At 44.6% G+C, this 16,835-nt stretch overlaps 1 protein-coding gene and 1 pseudogene across 6 annotated transcripts in view; both read right to left on the bottom strand.

The window, feature by feature from the left end:
* Positions 1-2,116: 2,116 nt before the first annotated feature.
* Positions 2,117-9,661, bottom strand: LOC102941121 (annotated as a pseudogene).
* Positions 9,662-15,828: 6,167 nt separating this feature from the next.
* The window catches only part of LOC102941343 (gastricsin), a 36,371-nt gene continuing 35,364 nt past the window's right edge, over positions 15,829-16,835 (bottom strand). For 2 of the 6 annotated variants that reach the window (XM_043533436.1, XM_043533437.1), the window contains exons 14-15: positions 16,628-16,726; positions 16,057-16,432 (exon numbers count right to left, since the gene is read on the bottom strand). In XM_043533436.1, the coding sequence (XP_043389371.1) occupies positions 16,277-16,432; positions 16,628-16,726 (255 nt within the window). In that variant the 3' untranslated portion in view covers positions 16,057-16,276. Of the gene's footprint in view, positions 16,433-16,627; positions 16,727-16,835 lie in introns of those variants that run through there. The other 4 variants (XM_043533440.1, XM_037884834.2, XM_043533438.1 and 1 more) reach the window with 4 other exon arrangements.

Below are 16,835 nucleotides of genomic sequence, written 5' to 3'. Positions count from 1 at the left end.
TCAGCCATCCTGGCAGCTCTTCTGCCGGCCTGGGCTGCACCTCCGAATCCTGATTCCACTGTAGTCGATGGCGGAACTCCTACAGACTTCAGTGGGAGCAGGTTTCGCACAGCTGCTGTCTGTGTTTTATTCCTAGTCCGTCACCTCTCTAAGGCTGAGTTTGTGTTTCCGTATTAGGTTCTGCACTGGCAACATGTGAAACAGTAACCAGCCTTTGGCAGAACTAAAGCTCCTTAAGTGCAGTCATGGGAAATCAGGAACTCCATGTACTAGGGCTGTTGATTAATCGCAGTTAACTCATGTGGTTAACTCAAAAAAATTAATTGCGGTTAATCGCAGTTTTAACCACATTGTTAAACAATAGAATACCATTTGAAATTTACTAAAAAAAAAATGTGGATGTTTTTCTACATTTTCAAATATATTGGTTTCAATTTCAGCACAGAATACAAAGTGTACACTGCTCACGTTATATTATTTTTTATTACAAATATTTGCACTGTAAAAATGATAAACAAAAGAAATAGTATTTTTCAATTCACCTCATACAAGTACTGTAGCGCAATCTCTTAATCGTGAAAGTGCAACTTTCAAATGTAGGGTTTTTTCTTACATAACTGCACTCAAAAACAAAACAATGTAAAACTTTAGAGCCTACAAATCCACTCAGTCCTACTTCTCGTTCAGTCAATTGCTAAGACAAACAAGTTTGTTTATATTTACGGGAGATAATGCTGCTCACTTCTTATTTAAAATGTCGCCAGAAAGTGAGAACAGGCATTTGCATGGGACTTTTGTAGCTCGCATTGCAAAGTATTTACGTGCAAGATGTGCTAAACATTCATATGTCCCTTCCTGCTTCGGCCACCATTCCAGAGGACATGCTTCCATGCTGATGATGCTCATTAAAAAAATAACGCATTAATTAAATTTGTGAATGAACTCCTTCGGGGAAAATTGTATGTCTTCAGCTCTATTTTACCACACTCTGCCATGTATTTCATGTTATAGCAGTCTCAGATGATGATTCAGCACAAATTGTTCATTTTAAGAATACTTTCCCTGCAGATCTGACAAAATGCAAAGAAGGCACCAATGTGAGATTTCTAAAGATAGCTACAGCATTCAACCCAAGGTTTAAGAATCTGAAGTGCCTTCCAAAATCTGAGCGGGACGAGGTGTGGAGCATGCTTTCAGAAGTCTTAAAAGAGCAACACTCTGATGCGGAAACTACAGAACCGGAACCACCAAAAAAGAAAATCAACCTTCTGCAAGTGGCATCTGACTCAGATGATGAAAATGAACATGCATCAGTCCGCATTGCTTTGGATTGTTATCAAGCAGAACCCCGTCATCAGCATGGACGCATGTCCCCTGCAATGGTGGTTGAAGCATTAAGGGAAATATGAATCTTTAGCACATCTGGCATGTAAATATCTTGTGGCTCTGGCTACAACAGTGCCATGTGAATGCCTGTTCTTATTTTCAGGTGACATTGTAAACAAGAAATGGGCAGCATTAATCACAATTAATTTTTTAATTGCTTGAGAGCCCTACCATGTACTATTCCACTGGTTAGGGTAGTCTTGGATAGGAACAGAGCCAGCAGCTCAGGACATCTATGTGATGGTAATAGCATGTAAATACAGAGCACAAACAGGATCTCTGCCTTCTTCACAGCAACCACATTTTGGCCTGCTATCCCCATCCCATCTGAGAATCTCAAAGCTTATTGCTAACATCAGGGGATGAAACTGCCCACATCCCCTTGCCAGCTAGTCAAGCATCAGCATCTCCATTACAGCTGTGCAAAGAAAGGTCATTCTGTGCTACAGAAGATTTCCTAATAGAAACAAAAGGGGGATTTAATCCATTGTTCTCAATGGGAGCTGCTATGTGCTTAGCTGTTTTGAAATTGGGGCAGAAATGGATCACCGAGAGGTTAATTTCCTCCTTTATACCTAGGTAGCAATTGGTGTGTGTTAATAAGGTTGTGATACCACAAACAAACAGCTGGGCTCATTCTTCACTCAACAAACTCCAAAGGCAACAAAAAGCAATTTGACTCTTTGCAGTTTATTCACAATAATACATTTGGAGAGCACTGATTGTTACCCACAAGCAAGCTAAGGCTGTATGAATCATAGAATATCACGGTTGGAAGGGACCACAGGAGGTCATCTAGTCCAACCCCCTGCTCAAAGCAGGACCAATCCCCAATTTTTGCTCCAGATCCCTAAATGGACCCCTCAAGGATTGAACTCACAACCCTGGGTTTAGCAGGCCAGTGCTCAGACCCTTGAGCTATCCCTCCCTCGCTTGTATGCAAGGTACATTAAGAATGATTCAATCTGTCCATATGAACTCAGTCTGATCCCAACAGTGTCCAGGAGAGAAGCTTTAGACAGGAAAGGGAATGCCTTCATCCGGTTCTGGCGAGGCCTGGTTTGGCTAGGCTGATGGGGCAAAGCCCACTCTGTTGTTAGCCATATCAAAGACAGAATAATATTCCCTAAGGAAGATGTTACCCAGGATCCAGATTGGCTGCTCATTCTGAGAAGATACATAAGTGGTCTCAACCGCAACTCTGCACTAGCCATTGTTCTGTAAGGGGGAAAAAGAGAGAGACACGTCTGTAGGGATGTATAAGCTGCACTCTGACACGCCAGTGGAATTTTTAGAAGCTTTGCAATGGTTTTGATGGGAGCAGGAGCAGGCCCCCATAAGCTCTCATTGTGGGAACACAAACACCCCATCGGTTTTTGAGTGCTGTTAGAAATGACAGGCAAACAGGGCTGCAATGTGGTGGGATGGAGCGGGAAAGGTCTCTGTCTTTGCACAGAAGCTCTGACCCCCTGTCTGACACCCGTGCATGGTTCATTGTCTCTGTAAGATAGAAGTTGGTTTTGCCTTTAAAGTGATACATACATTGAGGGCGTAGACGGAGGGGGGCAGCGGGAACTGGGATCCGTTAATGACGAAGGTGGTGGTCGGCATGTCCTGGACGTTGCTGCCGCCAGCCATGTACTGTGAAAGAAAAGAACAAGAGGGGGTTGAGACAGTTACAACCTAGAGCAGAGGCTGCTCCCAACAGAGGAGAATGGGCACTATACAGCATCTACCATTCCACCCAACTGAGGGCAGAAATTAGAGCTGGGAGAATTGTTTTGCTGAAAAATGGACCAAAACTATTCATGAACTTGATCTGATAGTTTCAGCTGGGGAAAGTTTTCTCAGGGCCAGGAAACCATGTGCCAGTGCTCACACATGTGTTCCCTCTTTATAACCTTTGGTGAGAGCCCTTTCCTGGAAGGTGGGAAATCTACATTAAGATCCCCACCCTGTAGCAGGGACTTGAACTCAGATCTCCCCTGTGCCAAGTGAGTGCTCTAACCACTAGGCTACTGCAAGGTGTGTTTCTCTCAGTCTCTCCTGTTGAAGCTGTTCCATTTCAACATGAGAATCAGGCAGAGAATGATTTAAATCCACACCTCTTACCCATCAGGTGAGTGTCAATAGAGGATTCGCACTCATTCTCTCTCTCTCTCTCTCTCTTTGGCACTATAAATATTTAAGCATTTATACAAAGTGGAAAAGCTTCAACAGAAGCGATCGAGAGCAACCCAGCCCTAAGCCTGTGACTTGACTCACCCCTATACTAAACTAGCCTTGAGTGAAACTCAGGGATTTCGCCACTAAAATTGAGAAAAAATTATTCCAGTACTTAAGGCATCCCCACCTCAGGAATGCCCCTAACCAGAGTTATAACACCAAGGGCTGTAAAATAGAGACACCCAGGTGTTGGGAAGTTTTAGGGGGGATACAGAGAGACCCCAACAAATGGTAAAATAGATCAGATAAGCTCTGACCAGAGAATTTATGCTGACCATCTGCACAAACAAAGAAAGTCATAAATAAGTTACAATTCGGGCATGAAAGATAAAGCACAAAAAAGATTTGAGCAGGGAGGAGGAAACATAGGTGCCAGTGCACAATAGGTTAAATTTTTCTGCCTAGGGGGATCGTATAATGTAATAGGGTTAGTGACGTTAAAGGCGGTCGCTAGTTTTACCTATATAATGCAAATAAAAAGCAATGCTCTTTGGGAACCATCTCCAGAGCTAGAACTCGGACCCCTCTGCACGACCATGACGTGCAGAGGCATCAACCGGCGCCCTCAGACGAGGGAATCCTGATGGGGTGAAGTTTGTCTGTATATTGGGAGTGGTGAGCATAAGAGATTGGCTTGGCGTGTGTGTTCTCTGTACGTTGCTAATAAATAGATGTTCAGAGCGCAGCTGTGTAAGGCTCTTCACTGGGAAAAGATCCCGTGGACCCGTATGGCCCTGAGCACCGTGGGTAAGGGCGGGTACTTAAATTGACCAGGTTTTCCTTGAGCCCCATGAGTAAGGGTAGGTGCTTTACACCTTAAGCCCTTGGTAGGGAAAAGGTGGGCTACCTAAATGAACCGGGGCACGTCTTGAGCCCTCAGTAGCGTATAGATGCAGTGCCCTAGATTTTTGCAGGTAACAGCCCAGAATAGCCTGGCCCTGGCGGTTAGAGCACTCCCCTGGGAGAGAGGAAGATCTGAATTCAAGTCCCTACTCCAGAGCAGCGATTCAGACCTGGGGCTCTCCCATTCCCTAACCATGGGGCTATAGCTTATCAAGGGAAACGCTCACACCAGGTATGATGGCCTGACATGAACTCTTCCAATCTGCTGAACAAATTAACCTTTTTTGGAACAGAACCAAATATTTCCCCCGAATTTTTGGTTGGCTGGAGAAACTGCAAAACCAGTTAGTCACACAGCTCTAGTAGAAACCCCTCTGCAGCACTCTGCCATTACATGGGCAGCAATTCACCAGCCTCACACACGCTCTTCTGTCTGACGTGTGGCCACCTGCAAGGTTACGCCCAACCGGCCTGCTTCAAATCTCATGCTGACTTTACACTGGGCCAGCTCTTCAGAGTGTGTAAGTCAACGTCACTCCAGAGCTACACCCATTTACACCAACTAATGATCTGGCCCACTGACTTGGGCAGAATTGCTTCTGATTTACACTGGGGAAAGGGAGATCAGAAGCTCTCCCCCCAAACTCAGGGGAGACTTTCTGTTCCCCAGATGGAGTTAGTGCTGTCACCAGCTTTAAACCTCTGGTTTAAACCCCTGAGCTCCTCTAGGAATCCTTGTCTGATCACCCAAAAACCCATCAGTCTCATCTTATGTCTTGGATTCCTCGTGTCAGGCACTGCAAGATCCCTCACAGATGTCCTCGGCAGTGTGGCCAGGCACCTCTTGCTCCTCCCTCTCCGTTGGATTCCTGAGCACCCACAGCCTCCAGGAAGTCCCCCATGTACTGCTCTTGGATGGTGAGCAGAAACGTCCCGGTGTCCACAATGCCCTGGCAGCCTTGGCTGCACCAGCCAGTCACCTGCTGTCCAATAGCAAACCTAAGGAGGGAAGCCCAAGAGACTTCACTGTGCACGTCTGTCAGCCACGAGAATGCCTCTGATGCAGGCTGAGCCAAGAGCACAAGGCTTCAGATATTCCGTAACGTGCAGTTCAGAGACCCATATTCTACAGAGCCAAGCACTGCCACTGGCCCCGATTCAGCAAAGGACGGCAGCACACGCTTAACTTTCAGTGCGGGCTTAACTCCCTCTCTCTTCAGCAAAGCACTTAAGCATGCCCCTATCTCGAAGTAGCTGCTTCAGGACTTCAGGACATGTTTAAAGACAATGCTTAAGACCTTCGCTGAATTGGGGCCTATAATAGGCGCTTTTAGCATTACTTGAACCAAAACCCTGGATCCAAAGTCTTTTGAGAGAGTGTCTGAAATCCAGACCCCACCTTTATCCTGGGCCTAGATCAGATCTTGTGTAAGTAATAATCTCTCTAGGCTAGCTAGAGAAGGACACAGAATTCCTCCTTTTTTCAGCCTCTGGCACAGAAAAGTTGAGTTCACAAAAGGCAGCTGACTTCATTAATTACAGCTGGAAAGGCTGCCCAGGGACAACCAGGAAGAAAGGCTCACGCCCATGTTAATAAAGGGGGAGATTGCAAACAAAACTTACTCCTCAATACCAATCTTCCAGTAAACTTCTTGGGTAACAGGAACCCAGGTAATCTGGTCAGAGAACAGCTGGGTGTCAATGCCTCCCAAGATGACTTCCCCTCCGTAATCATACGTTGGTTGCCTGGAAACTCAAATAGTTAAAATATCAGATTCTGACCTCTGGAGCATGGGGCATAAAATACATGTGGATGGGGGGCCGGGTGATTGATCCACTGTAAGAAACCAGACTAAGGGGTAAATATATGGTCAGGGAGAGAGATGGAAATATAGACCGAAAATATATAGGAGAGGTGAGAGAGAGATCTTACCGTGAGAAATAGAAACTGAAGGTGGGTTCAGTAAGCTGGCCCTGCTGCAGCATCTCCTGCATAAGTGTGTTGTACCCCGGTATGGCTACAGAAGGATAAGCCATTCCCAAAATCCCATCGAAATATGTGTAATAGAATGGGCTGCTAGGCTCATCCTGACTCAGACCAAATTCCTGGTGTTCAATGGTGATGTTCTGGATCTACCAGGGAAGAAAATCATTGCCCGCGGGGAGAATTTTATCCTAAATGTTGACAACAAAAACAAGTAACCATTTCATTCTCAAGGGTGGCTGACGCTCAAGACAGTCCGATAAAGCACATCATTAGGGTTAGATCTGATGCTTCTCTAAGCAGCTGCATATGCTCCATATGGGGTGGCAGTCAGTGGAGGACAGTGTCTCAATCAGAGAAGAAATTCAAGGCACAGCAAAATCGGGAAAAAAAACATAGCCATAGAATTTGTGCCTAGTAATGGTTAGTATAGCTAACGTTATTCCTAACTGACCTATGCACTGGTTAACTCGAGGCTTGTCTACGCAAGAAAGGTGCACGAGTATAACTTAAATCACTTTTTAAACCAATTCATATAGAAGCTCTTCTCTCGGTTTAAGAGTGGCTTTATGTCACTTTGCTTAACGAAGCTAACCCACTCTTATGTTCCTGATCAACTTTAATGACACCAAAATAAGCCATTCAAAACAACACAAGGGCATCCACACGGGGGTTTGCGCGGATTTAACTTAATCGGTTTTAATTCACACCTTAAGTCAAAATTGGTGCAAGTTTCTCATGTACACAAGCCCTTATTATGTCCTGTATTAACAGGGTCTAATTAACAACATAAAAATCAAATGTACAGGACCAAATTCACTGCTGGTGTCACTACACTGAGGCCAGTGGAATTTACCTCATAAAGTGTCCTCAGATAAATGTTTCCAAGCCCACTGCAGTTAAACTAGAAAGATGTATCATATTTTCCTGCTGCTATGTGGGGTACACGCTTCAGTAAGTTGCATTCAAGACAAGACATTACTAACTACAACCCCATTAATCCCAGTGACGTCCGATGATGCCAGAGACACAGCTCGAATGACAACGCGTGATGGGGGTGGCGCAAATTTCACTTACTGTCACTGTGTCATAACCTAAAACCACAGTCAGGTCTCCAAACCCATAGTCCAGGGTGTAGGTCACTCCAGTGTCGGGAAAGGTGGATGACTGGCTGGGGTTGAACCTTGCATGATTGGCTAGATTAAAAACAAGATTGCAACATCGTGGTCATCCTCTTTGGTGGCTGCAATGTGATTTGAGCCAGTCCCATTCAACTGCGGACTGAGTGCCCTGACAAGGCAGCATTTCCCAACAGCTGACTTCCCGTGGAGTGAAATGACCAGACAGCAAATGTGAAAAATCGGGACAAGGGGTGGGGGGGCAATAGAAGCCTGTATAAGAAAAAGACCCAAAAATCGGGACTGTCCCTATAAAATCAAGACATCTGGTCACCCTAGAAAGAACAGGGCCAAGAGTCAGCCTGGGAGTTTTGATATGACTTTTTTTAATGCCCATCTTCTTTATTTGCCTACCTTGTACCCAAAACCATAACCTTTAAGAATTATGGGCCAGATCCTCAACTGGTGTAAATAAGTGTCGCTCTACTAAAGCCAATTTATACCAGCTAAAGCTCTGGGTAATAGTTTTGCCATTCATAACATTTGTTGTCTCCCAGCATGACTGCTTAAACTTTAGTATACACACTACAGTATTCTACAGTGCAGTATCTCAGCTGGAGAGTTTTGGACTACTATTTTACAATATTGTAGTACCTTTTTATAAGGAAAGAGTGATCCATACCGTATTCAGGGCTTAGAAAAGAGCTCTAGGAGACTAGCCGATACCTTAGTATGACATTCACAAATACTGTCTGAGAGGATCATTTTTGGTTTGCAAGATGCTGTATCTTCTTGCCTAGTTGGAATTGGACTCTGCTTCTCAGGAGCCATGCACACAGGACATGCATCTACTGAATATTTAACAGCTGAGCAGTACTCACTGCAGGCTTGGCTCTGGCAGTACGTAGAGGGCACCCACAGGTTGGAGGAGCCGGTGTCGAAGAGAACCAGGAAGTTCTGGGGCGGAGTTCCAATGCTGATCTCTCCAAAGTAGAAGGACTGCAAAAGAGAGGAGACGTGTGGGCAGGTGGATTCCTTTGTGTTCTTAATCATTTTCCAACATTTTGACTTCTCTAGCATCTTCCATTTGAAGATGCCAAAGGTCTTTACAGCCTTTAAGGAATTAAGCTCCACAGGGGTGGTCCATTATTTTGCATACGGGGGAATCGAGGTATGAAGAAGGGAAGTGACTTGCCCAATTCACCCAGCAAGTCAGTCGCAGAGTCAGGAACAGAACTGTGACTTCTTGACTCCCAGTCCTGCACTATAACCATAAGCCCAGTCTCTGGAGAAGACACACAATGTGTCCCAGGGAATACACAGCAAACATTTGGGAATGATAAATTAGGGGGGGGAAACAGGGCAACCTAGACTGCTTTTTCTCCAAACAGAAATATAATTGGACGCAGAACTTGTGTGTTCATTGTATTCCGTGAGATTTTTTTCATCCAAACCACTTCAAAATAGTTACAGATTTCCAAAGATTGAAAAGAGGGATCCATTGACTTGTGACCACAGAAGTACATAGATTGACTAGGTAATAAGGTAGGAAAGAAGGCTAGCAAGACTACATAAAGAAAGAAGACAGACGGAGAGAAAGCCTTAATACTCACATCCAGATAGTGGGCTATTGGTACATAGGCGACATTGTAATTATTGAAGTGGTACTTCCTGGCAGGATCAACTTTGTGATGCTTCAGAAAATCCTCCAGAACTCCTTTCTCCTTCATCACCTCTCGCATAGACTTTCCTTTCTTCAGAGTGACTCTGCACAGAAAAAGAGCAGCTCAGGAAATGGTTCGTCCTCCCAAGTATCTCTCATGTTGTTCCCCTCTGTATCCTGCCATAATGCTGTTCCTTCCTCATACAGCTCAGTGTGTTACCACCCAAAGTGGGAACGCCTGAGCAGAGGCAGAAATAGATTTACAAATATCAACAATTACTAGTACTTTGTAAGGAACATAAGGACATGACTTAACAGAATACAGAAATGCTGATCTATTTACTATGTGGGTACTTCTACGCACTCCTCAATACAATATCTATTCTGGAATACTGTACTCACTTCACCAGCCCTTCTGAGAGCCAGGATGAGCCACTTCATGGTGCTCGATTTCTCCACCAACTAGCTCCTGATCCGAACACATTGGTCACTGCCACAAAACTAGGCTGATACATCTGATCAACAGTCCCTACTTTTATATCCTGGGCACTGCCCCCTGCTCCATTATCTGCTGGCACCCAAATTCCCATATCACAGAGCTCACCCACCGTCTACACTTGGTGTATTTTATTTCTCCATGAAGTATGAAGACGTTTGTTTCTTTTGTCGGGTGCTCAGATTGTAAAGCAATTAGCACCTTTGACTGCAAGATCAAACAATTAAGATCTACTCAGAAGCAAACCTCTGCTCACAGCAAAAGAAAAGTGTTGTCAAAATGTCACCACACTGGCACGTTCTGTTTTCTTCAAAACTTCCTTGCCAAAAATGAAGAAATCCGCCGCTGGCTGCAATGAATGGAAATTTGATACAGTTATCTCTTTTTGACCCTAGTGGTTAGCCAAAATTCAAGGCCTAGCTGATTGGTTTGCTTAGGAGAAGAAAGTCACGTTGGAGTCAGGTATTTCTTTGATGCAATCTGGTTCACTTACAAAGACTGTACGAAGTCCTGTTTCCCTGAAAACAACAGGAATCAAACATCAGGAGACAGTTTCTTTGCTCACAGTTCCAAGCCCCTTTCTAGCTAGCACTTAGCCCCAAAATCTCCCTCTTTCTAGGCTCTGTCTCAGAGCCATGCTCCCAGGCTTTTTCTGAATTTGTTTCTGTGGTGTTTCTCTTCTTCCCTCACACACACAGACACACCACTCCAGTTCAATCGATCCCCTGGTCCTGAGTTTATCGGATCACAGTTAGAGCTGTGTGAATAACTGATTTGTTTTTTAAATCATTGGATGTACCAAAAAAAAAATATTTTGGGCCAAAGTGCCTTGTTCAACCCAAAACAAAGCCTTTGGTTTTGCTTTTGAGCTTTTTAATAAATAAAAAACAAATGAACAAACTAGGAGTACATTTCTAAACAAAATTTGTTGTGAATCACTCAAAGTTTATAAAATGTCATAACTAAACACTTGTTTGTTTGTTTTTTCAACTGAAACAATTTGGTGAGTTTGAAACAAATTTTCAAAACGTTTTGGCTGAAACAAATCTGCATTTTTCCTGGAAAATTTTCAGCCGAAAAATTCTGCCCTGCTGTGATCGCAACAGAACTCCCTTTGGGCCTCAAAGCTGGCCCCTACTCCAGTCTTGCCCGTGGTTTTGCTTTGGGTGGAGGCTTCTATTATTTCAAGTATTTATGCCTTAAAGGAGTTCCATCCTGATTTACATTTATCCTGAATGAATGGCCGCTGTTATGCCTACCAGCTTCAAGGAGGTTTAACCCAACCCATAGCAATCCTCATGGTGGAGCTGAGTAGTTATATGAGGTTACATTAGCTAGATTCTGCTCTCACTTGTGTAAATCTAGGCCATCTCCATGCTACCACATGTCGGCAAAACTTATGTTGCTCAGGGGTGTGAAAAAAAACACACAATCCTGGTGACATACATTTCACCGGCATGAGTGGTAGTCCCACCGACATAGTTACCGCCGCTCATTGGAGGTGATTTAATTATGTTGATGGGGAAGCTCTCTGGCACTGGCATAGAGCAGCTACACAAGAAATCTTGGTACAGCTCTGCCACTGGAAAGTCTTTCATATAGACATAGCCCTAGAATAGAATTGGTCGGTTCATTTTTTTTTTTCCTGTAAAAAATTTCCATGTACATGGAAACATTTTATTTCCATCAACATTTCTTCGACTTCCTTAAAAAAACACCCAAACTTTTAAATATTTCAATGTAAAGGTGCTTCGGGGTTAAAACAAAAAAATTTCAAAGAAATCCAAATTTTTGAGGGAGACGTTTTCCATTTTTGTCAAACCAGCATTTGTTATTAGTAAAAAACAAGAGACAAAAAATTTTCAACCGGCTCTGGTCTGGCATACCAGATGTTGTCTTCACGGGAAGCCCTGGTCTTCACTAGGAGAGAAGGTGAGTTCTTAGCTCATCCTAGCTAGCATGTGGTGACTAACTGAGGTAAAATCCCAGTGAAAATAGTTTTAACCCTTGGCTCCCCCACAGCCTTCACCTCGAGACTTGCTCACTGTGACCGGAGTCTCAGGGGAGCCAACTGAGATCACTCAATTGCGGTGAACTCCAACGAATGGGGCAGGCAATCCCCAAAGCTGGTGGATATTCCAATACTTAGATTTACCAAAACAGCTTCTATAATACCCCGCTGGTTACCCAGAAGCCAGCAACACAGTTCCCTTGAAGTAACCCAGCGTTCGGCCTCCACCCAGACACCCAAGTCAAATATGATGAGGATTACTGAAAATCTTATTCATCATATAAAAAAGTTCTACCAATCAAAGGATCGGACACATGACCTCCCAGGTTAATGAATATTCCAGACCTTACCCAAATACACGCTTACAGCCAATCCTTATTAACTAAACTAAAATTTATTTAAAAAGAAAAGAGCGAGAGTATTGGTTAAAAGCTCAGTATCCAGACAGACAGGAGTACAGTTCTGAGCTCAGATTCATAGAGCTTTGTAGCTGCAAAGAGTGCTTTCTGAAATAGTCCAGAGGTTATAGTCCAGGGTCCATATTCAGGGTGAAGGACTGGAGATCTCAGCCTTGTGGCTTAAGCTTCCCCTGCATGAAACATCAAGCAGATCTGAGATAAAAAGAATTAGGACACAAGGCATCTTTATACAGTTTCAGGCCTTCTTGTGGCAGCTCCGAGTCCTTTGGTGAGCAACAGACAATTATGGGGACTTTTGAAGTAGATCCATTTCCTAAGCATCACCGGTAATTAGCTATATGGATTAACAAAAGGCAATTGCCCGTTTTCCATCATTCTCAGGTGATTTGCTATACATTTCAAAGAGACAAACACGGTGATGTACTATGTTTACAATTCATCTAAATATTAATATATCCTTTTGATCTCTGAATCAATAGCTATAGTGACAGACAGGAACTGTCTGTTTATATGGCTAGCATCAAACAAAATATGAGTCCACACATACAATTAGTATCACCTCTAATTTGTAACAATATAGGTTTTCATTTCAAAGTTCTAGCCTATCTACCATGGAATGGCCTTAATTACCATTTACATACTGTTCTAACATCTCTCTAATGGTTGACTTTGAGTCAATTATCCTGCAGGATGCTCATCCCTTTCTGGGCATACATCACACTTTGTATAAGATTTGTTGCAATTATATAACAGTGGTAGCAACAATGATTTGCATGATCATATTTTAATTAGATGACATCACACTCCCACACATGAAAACCACACATTGCCTTGTCTCCACTAGGACTGTACCTCATGTTAGTTACCATGTGTTAGCTAACCTGAGGTAAGAACATACCATCTTTTCAAGTGAGCCAAATCACAACAACTGGTGATGAAGATGGGTCCCTCATCCTGGGGTCCCTGCAACACAGGGACTGGTAGTGACCTGCTCATGGAGATAAAAAAATTAGTTTAAAAATGTTTGGATGTCTGGGGGACATTTATGTGTTTGATTGTTCAGTAGAGGGCTGAGTCAACCGTAGTGCGAGACCGGATCAGTGCACCAGAGCCAACGATATCCAGGAGGAAAAAAGGTTGGTGGTTTTACTGAGCGTAATGGCAACTAAAACCCGTAACTTGCTGCCCAGCCTTACTCCTGTTAGGCCAACCGATGAAAGGTTTGCTGAGATCATGGAAATTCTGTTAAGTCTCTGCTCCTCAATGCTTCCGAAAGCAAATATAAAAGACATAAAGGCAAAAATGGTGCTTAATGATGGGAGCTCATCCACTAACCTTTTGTGATAGGGCCAAAAGGTAGAGGAAGAGCTGCGGCAGTTACAGGACGCTGAAATTGTATCCAAGGTTAACTGCAGTGAATGGAGCCCCCTTATAGCGTCAGTAGGAAAAGAACGGGGCTGTCCGTATTTATGGTGATTTCAAGGTAACACACATGAAAGCAAAACTTCGCCAGGGGGCAATGCCTACATTTTTTCAAGCTCATCCACTACCATTTGCAATACAGCCGGGGACAGAGACACACTTACCGGGCTCTGGAAATCTATCCAAGGTTAACCGGAGTGAATGCAGCTCTGCTACAGAGGCCATTTCCAGGACCCCATAAAGCCAGTATTGCACGTGGATCAGCGTACTTGACATGGGAGAGAGATTATTTTTGCCTCATCGGTTGCGAAGAGCATTTCTCCATGATCAACCTCGCCCAACCCTATCTCCAGATTCACACACATAAAGGCTTACTCCAATATAACAGGCTAGTGTTTGGAATAGTTTGTGCACCGACCATTTGGCAGTGAGCCATGGGCTGGGTATGATAGGGCATTCCTGGCACCCGGTTTTACTAAGACGATAGACTAGTCCTGGCGATAGTTATGAAGAGCATTTTGAGAGTCTCCAAAAGGTATTTGTGAGGTTGGCTGTGCAGGGGCTTAGAGCAAACAAGGGGAAATGTGAACTTTTCAAAGAGTCACTTACATCTTGTGGCCACGCCACTGACCAAGAAGGATTACATAAATCACAAGAGAAAGCTGAAACTGTCCTTAGCACGACCCAGCCACAAAACATGCCCTGTGGTTACATTCCTTCTGGGCCCTGGTCATTTAGTACCATAGGTTCTTACTAGAGCTGGTGGGAAATTATTTGTCTGAACCATTTCCCAAGCAAAACGCCCTTTTTTGCAAAATCATGGGAAATTTTCAGGTTTTGCCAAAAAAAAAGTCAACTCCCTGTCAAGAAAATCTAAGTGACAGCTCCCCAGCAGGCAGGGACACTCTTGTCAATTTTATTTCATCCTGCCTGCAGCTGGAGGGGGCATGGAGGCTGAGCACCCAGGCTTTCTGCCCCTCCAGCCCCAGAGCTGGGTGGGGAGGCAAAGCTGCAGTCAGGATCCTTGTCTTCTATTGCTGAAGCCACTGGAATCCTGCCAGAGCAGCACCATACCCATTGAGCTTGTCTTTGTCTATCTGCATGCAGTTAGTAAACCTGGTTCTTCAGAACTCAGTTGGGGCTGTGTGGTTTCCACATATTCTTAACATTGTGCAGAGAGCAAAGACACAACCGTCATGTTCCAATGTGACTTAATTTTCCAGCAAGGAGCAGCCCGGTGTTAAATTATTCTAGGTTATGTGGGTGTAGCAGAGAGAAAAATCCTCTCTTCAGAGTTCAAAGTGCTTTCACAAATGTCAAAAGAGGAAGCGGCAGGGTTGCCCACCCTCCAGGATTATCCCAGAGTCTCCAGGAATTAAAGATGAATCTTTAAGTAAAGATTATGTCCTGTGATGAAGCCTCCAGGAAGATGTCCAGCCAAAACTGGCAACCCTAGGAGGCTGTGAGGGTAAATTAAGTAAGGAGGAAAGTGTTCCTATCCCCAAATGGCGGAGAGTGAAAGTGACTTGCCCTCTGTCGCATCAAATGTCAGCAGTAGAGCCGGGACTGGAATTCTGGGGCACCGTTACCCCAAGACAGCTTACGAGCGATTCCCACTGATTGCAGCTGAGCGCACTGTACCTGAGAGCAAAATTTGGCCCCTAGGTTTGCCAATGCTTGGAGCAGCTCATCAGGAGTGGCTAGATGTTTCTGCCCAGGAGTTCAATGTCCCATTGACATCAACTCAGATTCTGTAGCAGGAGATTAGGGGCCAATAAGCCCCCAATTCCAGGGTTTTGAAATGTGCCGGGTTCCCTTAAGTTCCACCTTCCTGGTTCCGTTGGCTCTTTGGTGAAATCAGGCCAGATTTGTGAAATGTTGTGGTTTTGCTGAATCAGCAAATTGTTGAATCAGAAGTTTTTCTGACCAGCTGTAGTCTTCAGTTAACAGATGGGCAAATTGAGGCCCACAGCGGGGCCTGAGTTCAGATAAGAATTCAGTGGCAGGGTCAGGAATGGAACCAGCACTCATGATTCTCAGGCCTTTGCCATAACCACCAAACATTCTTTATCGACCTTATCTTAACTAAAGGAGGGGCAATCGTTTTCTAAGTGACCAGCGTTCTGCTTAAACCTCACCCTCCCTGGGCCTCTGTTTCCACATGTCAGAGTGCTTTGAGATCTACAGATTCAAAGAGGGGCATATTATCAAGCCACTAGTCCCAACAAAGGAAATGAAGGTGCAGTGAGCCAGGTGGCGTTTAAACTTGGAGACGCAGCATGACTGAGGCCACTCTATCCTACATCACCCTCTTAAGAGTAGGTGGTATTTAAATGGAATTCCTGTGGTTGGTTTAGCTTTAAATTCACCCTGCTCAGAGCAGCTGCGTGTTTCTGCCCATGACATACCGTTTCGATGCCATGCTTCCCTCAGCCATGTGTTTATTTTGCACCAAGAGATCAAACCAAAACACATTTGCTTCATGGTTTTAGTGCCTTTTATTTATTTGCAGTCACCTTCGAAGGGGAGCCCAGAATCTCATAGCCCAGATTTCACCAAAGAGAGGCTTCAGAAATTTGCAAAAGTTCAGTACAGAGAGACGTTCAAAATCTTTGGAAAGAGGCATGTGGGGGCCACAGTCTCAGCTCAGCAGTTTGGAGGAGAAGCACAAGACGGTTTGGAGCAGCATGGAAGACAGTCGGTGGCGGTTACGCTGCTGGGGCAAAGCCCATCTTACTGTTGCCTACATCGTAAACAGAGTAATATGACCGGAGGAAGACGTCACCCAGGATCCAGAGGGGCTGCCCATTCTGGGATGGCAGGTAAGTGGGTGAGATGCCCACGGCACACTCCCAGCTATTGCTCTGTTGAGAAGATAGAAAGCTGAGTTAAAGCCCTTTGGTTTTGGAAGCTCTGGTCGTAACCCATCACATGGATAACACAAGTATGGGTGTGCCCAGCAGACCCATATCAAATATACAGCTCTCCGGGAGCCCACCCAGAGGAGACTCCACAAGTAAAGGAAGGTGAGGATAGCGCACGGCTATGAGAATCCATACCTGGAGCACGTAGGCAGAGGGGCTCAGCGGGAAGCTAGTTCCACTGATGGTGAAGGAGATGGTAGGCATGCTGTCAATGCTGCTGCAGCTAACCACGTACTGTGGAGAGAGAAAGCGAGAGCAGGTTTACGTACTGTGCACAGCCGCTGCAGGCAAAATGCTACGTCCCGCGTGCCTCTTGAGCCCACACTTCTCCACACAGAGCCGC

Source organism: Chelonia mydas, chromosome 21, assembly GCF_015237465.2.
Source record: "Chelonia mydas isolate rCheMyd1 chromosome 21, rCheMyd1.pri.v2, whole genome shotgun sequence".
Classification (NCBI taxonomy): domain Eukaryota; kingdom Metazoa; phylum Chordata; order Testudines; family Cheloniidae; genus Chelonia; species Chelonia mydas.
Note: the sequence above shows the minus strand (reverse complement) of the source record. Positions and strands in the feature narration are given on the sequence as shown.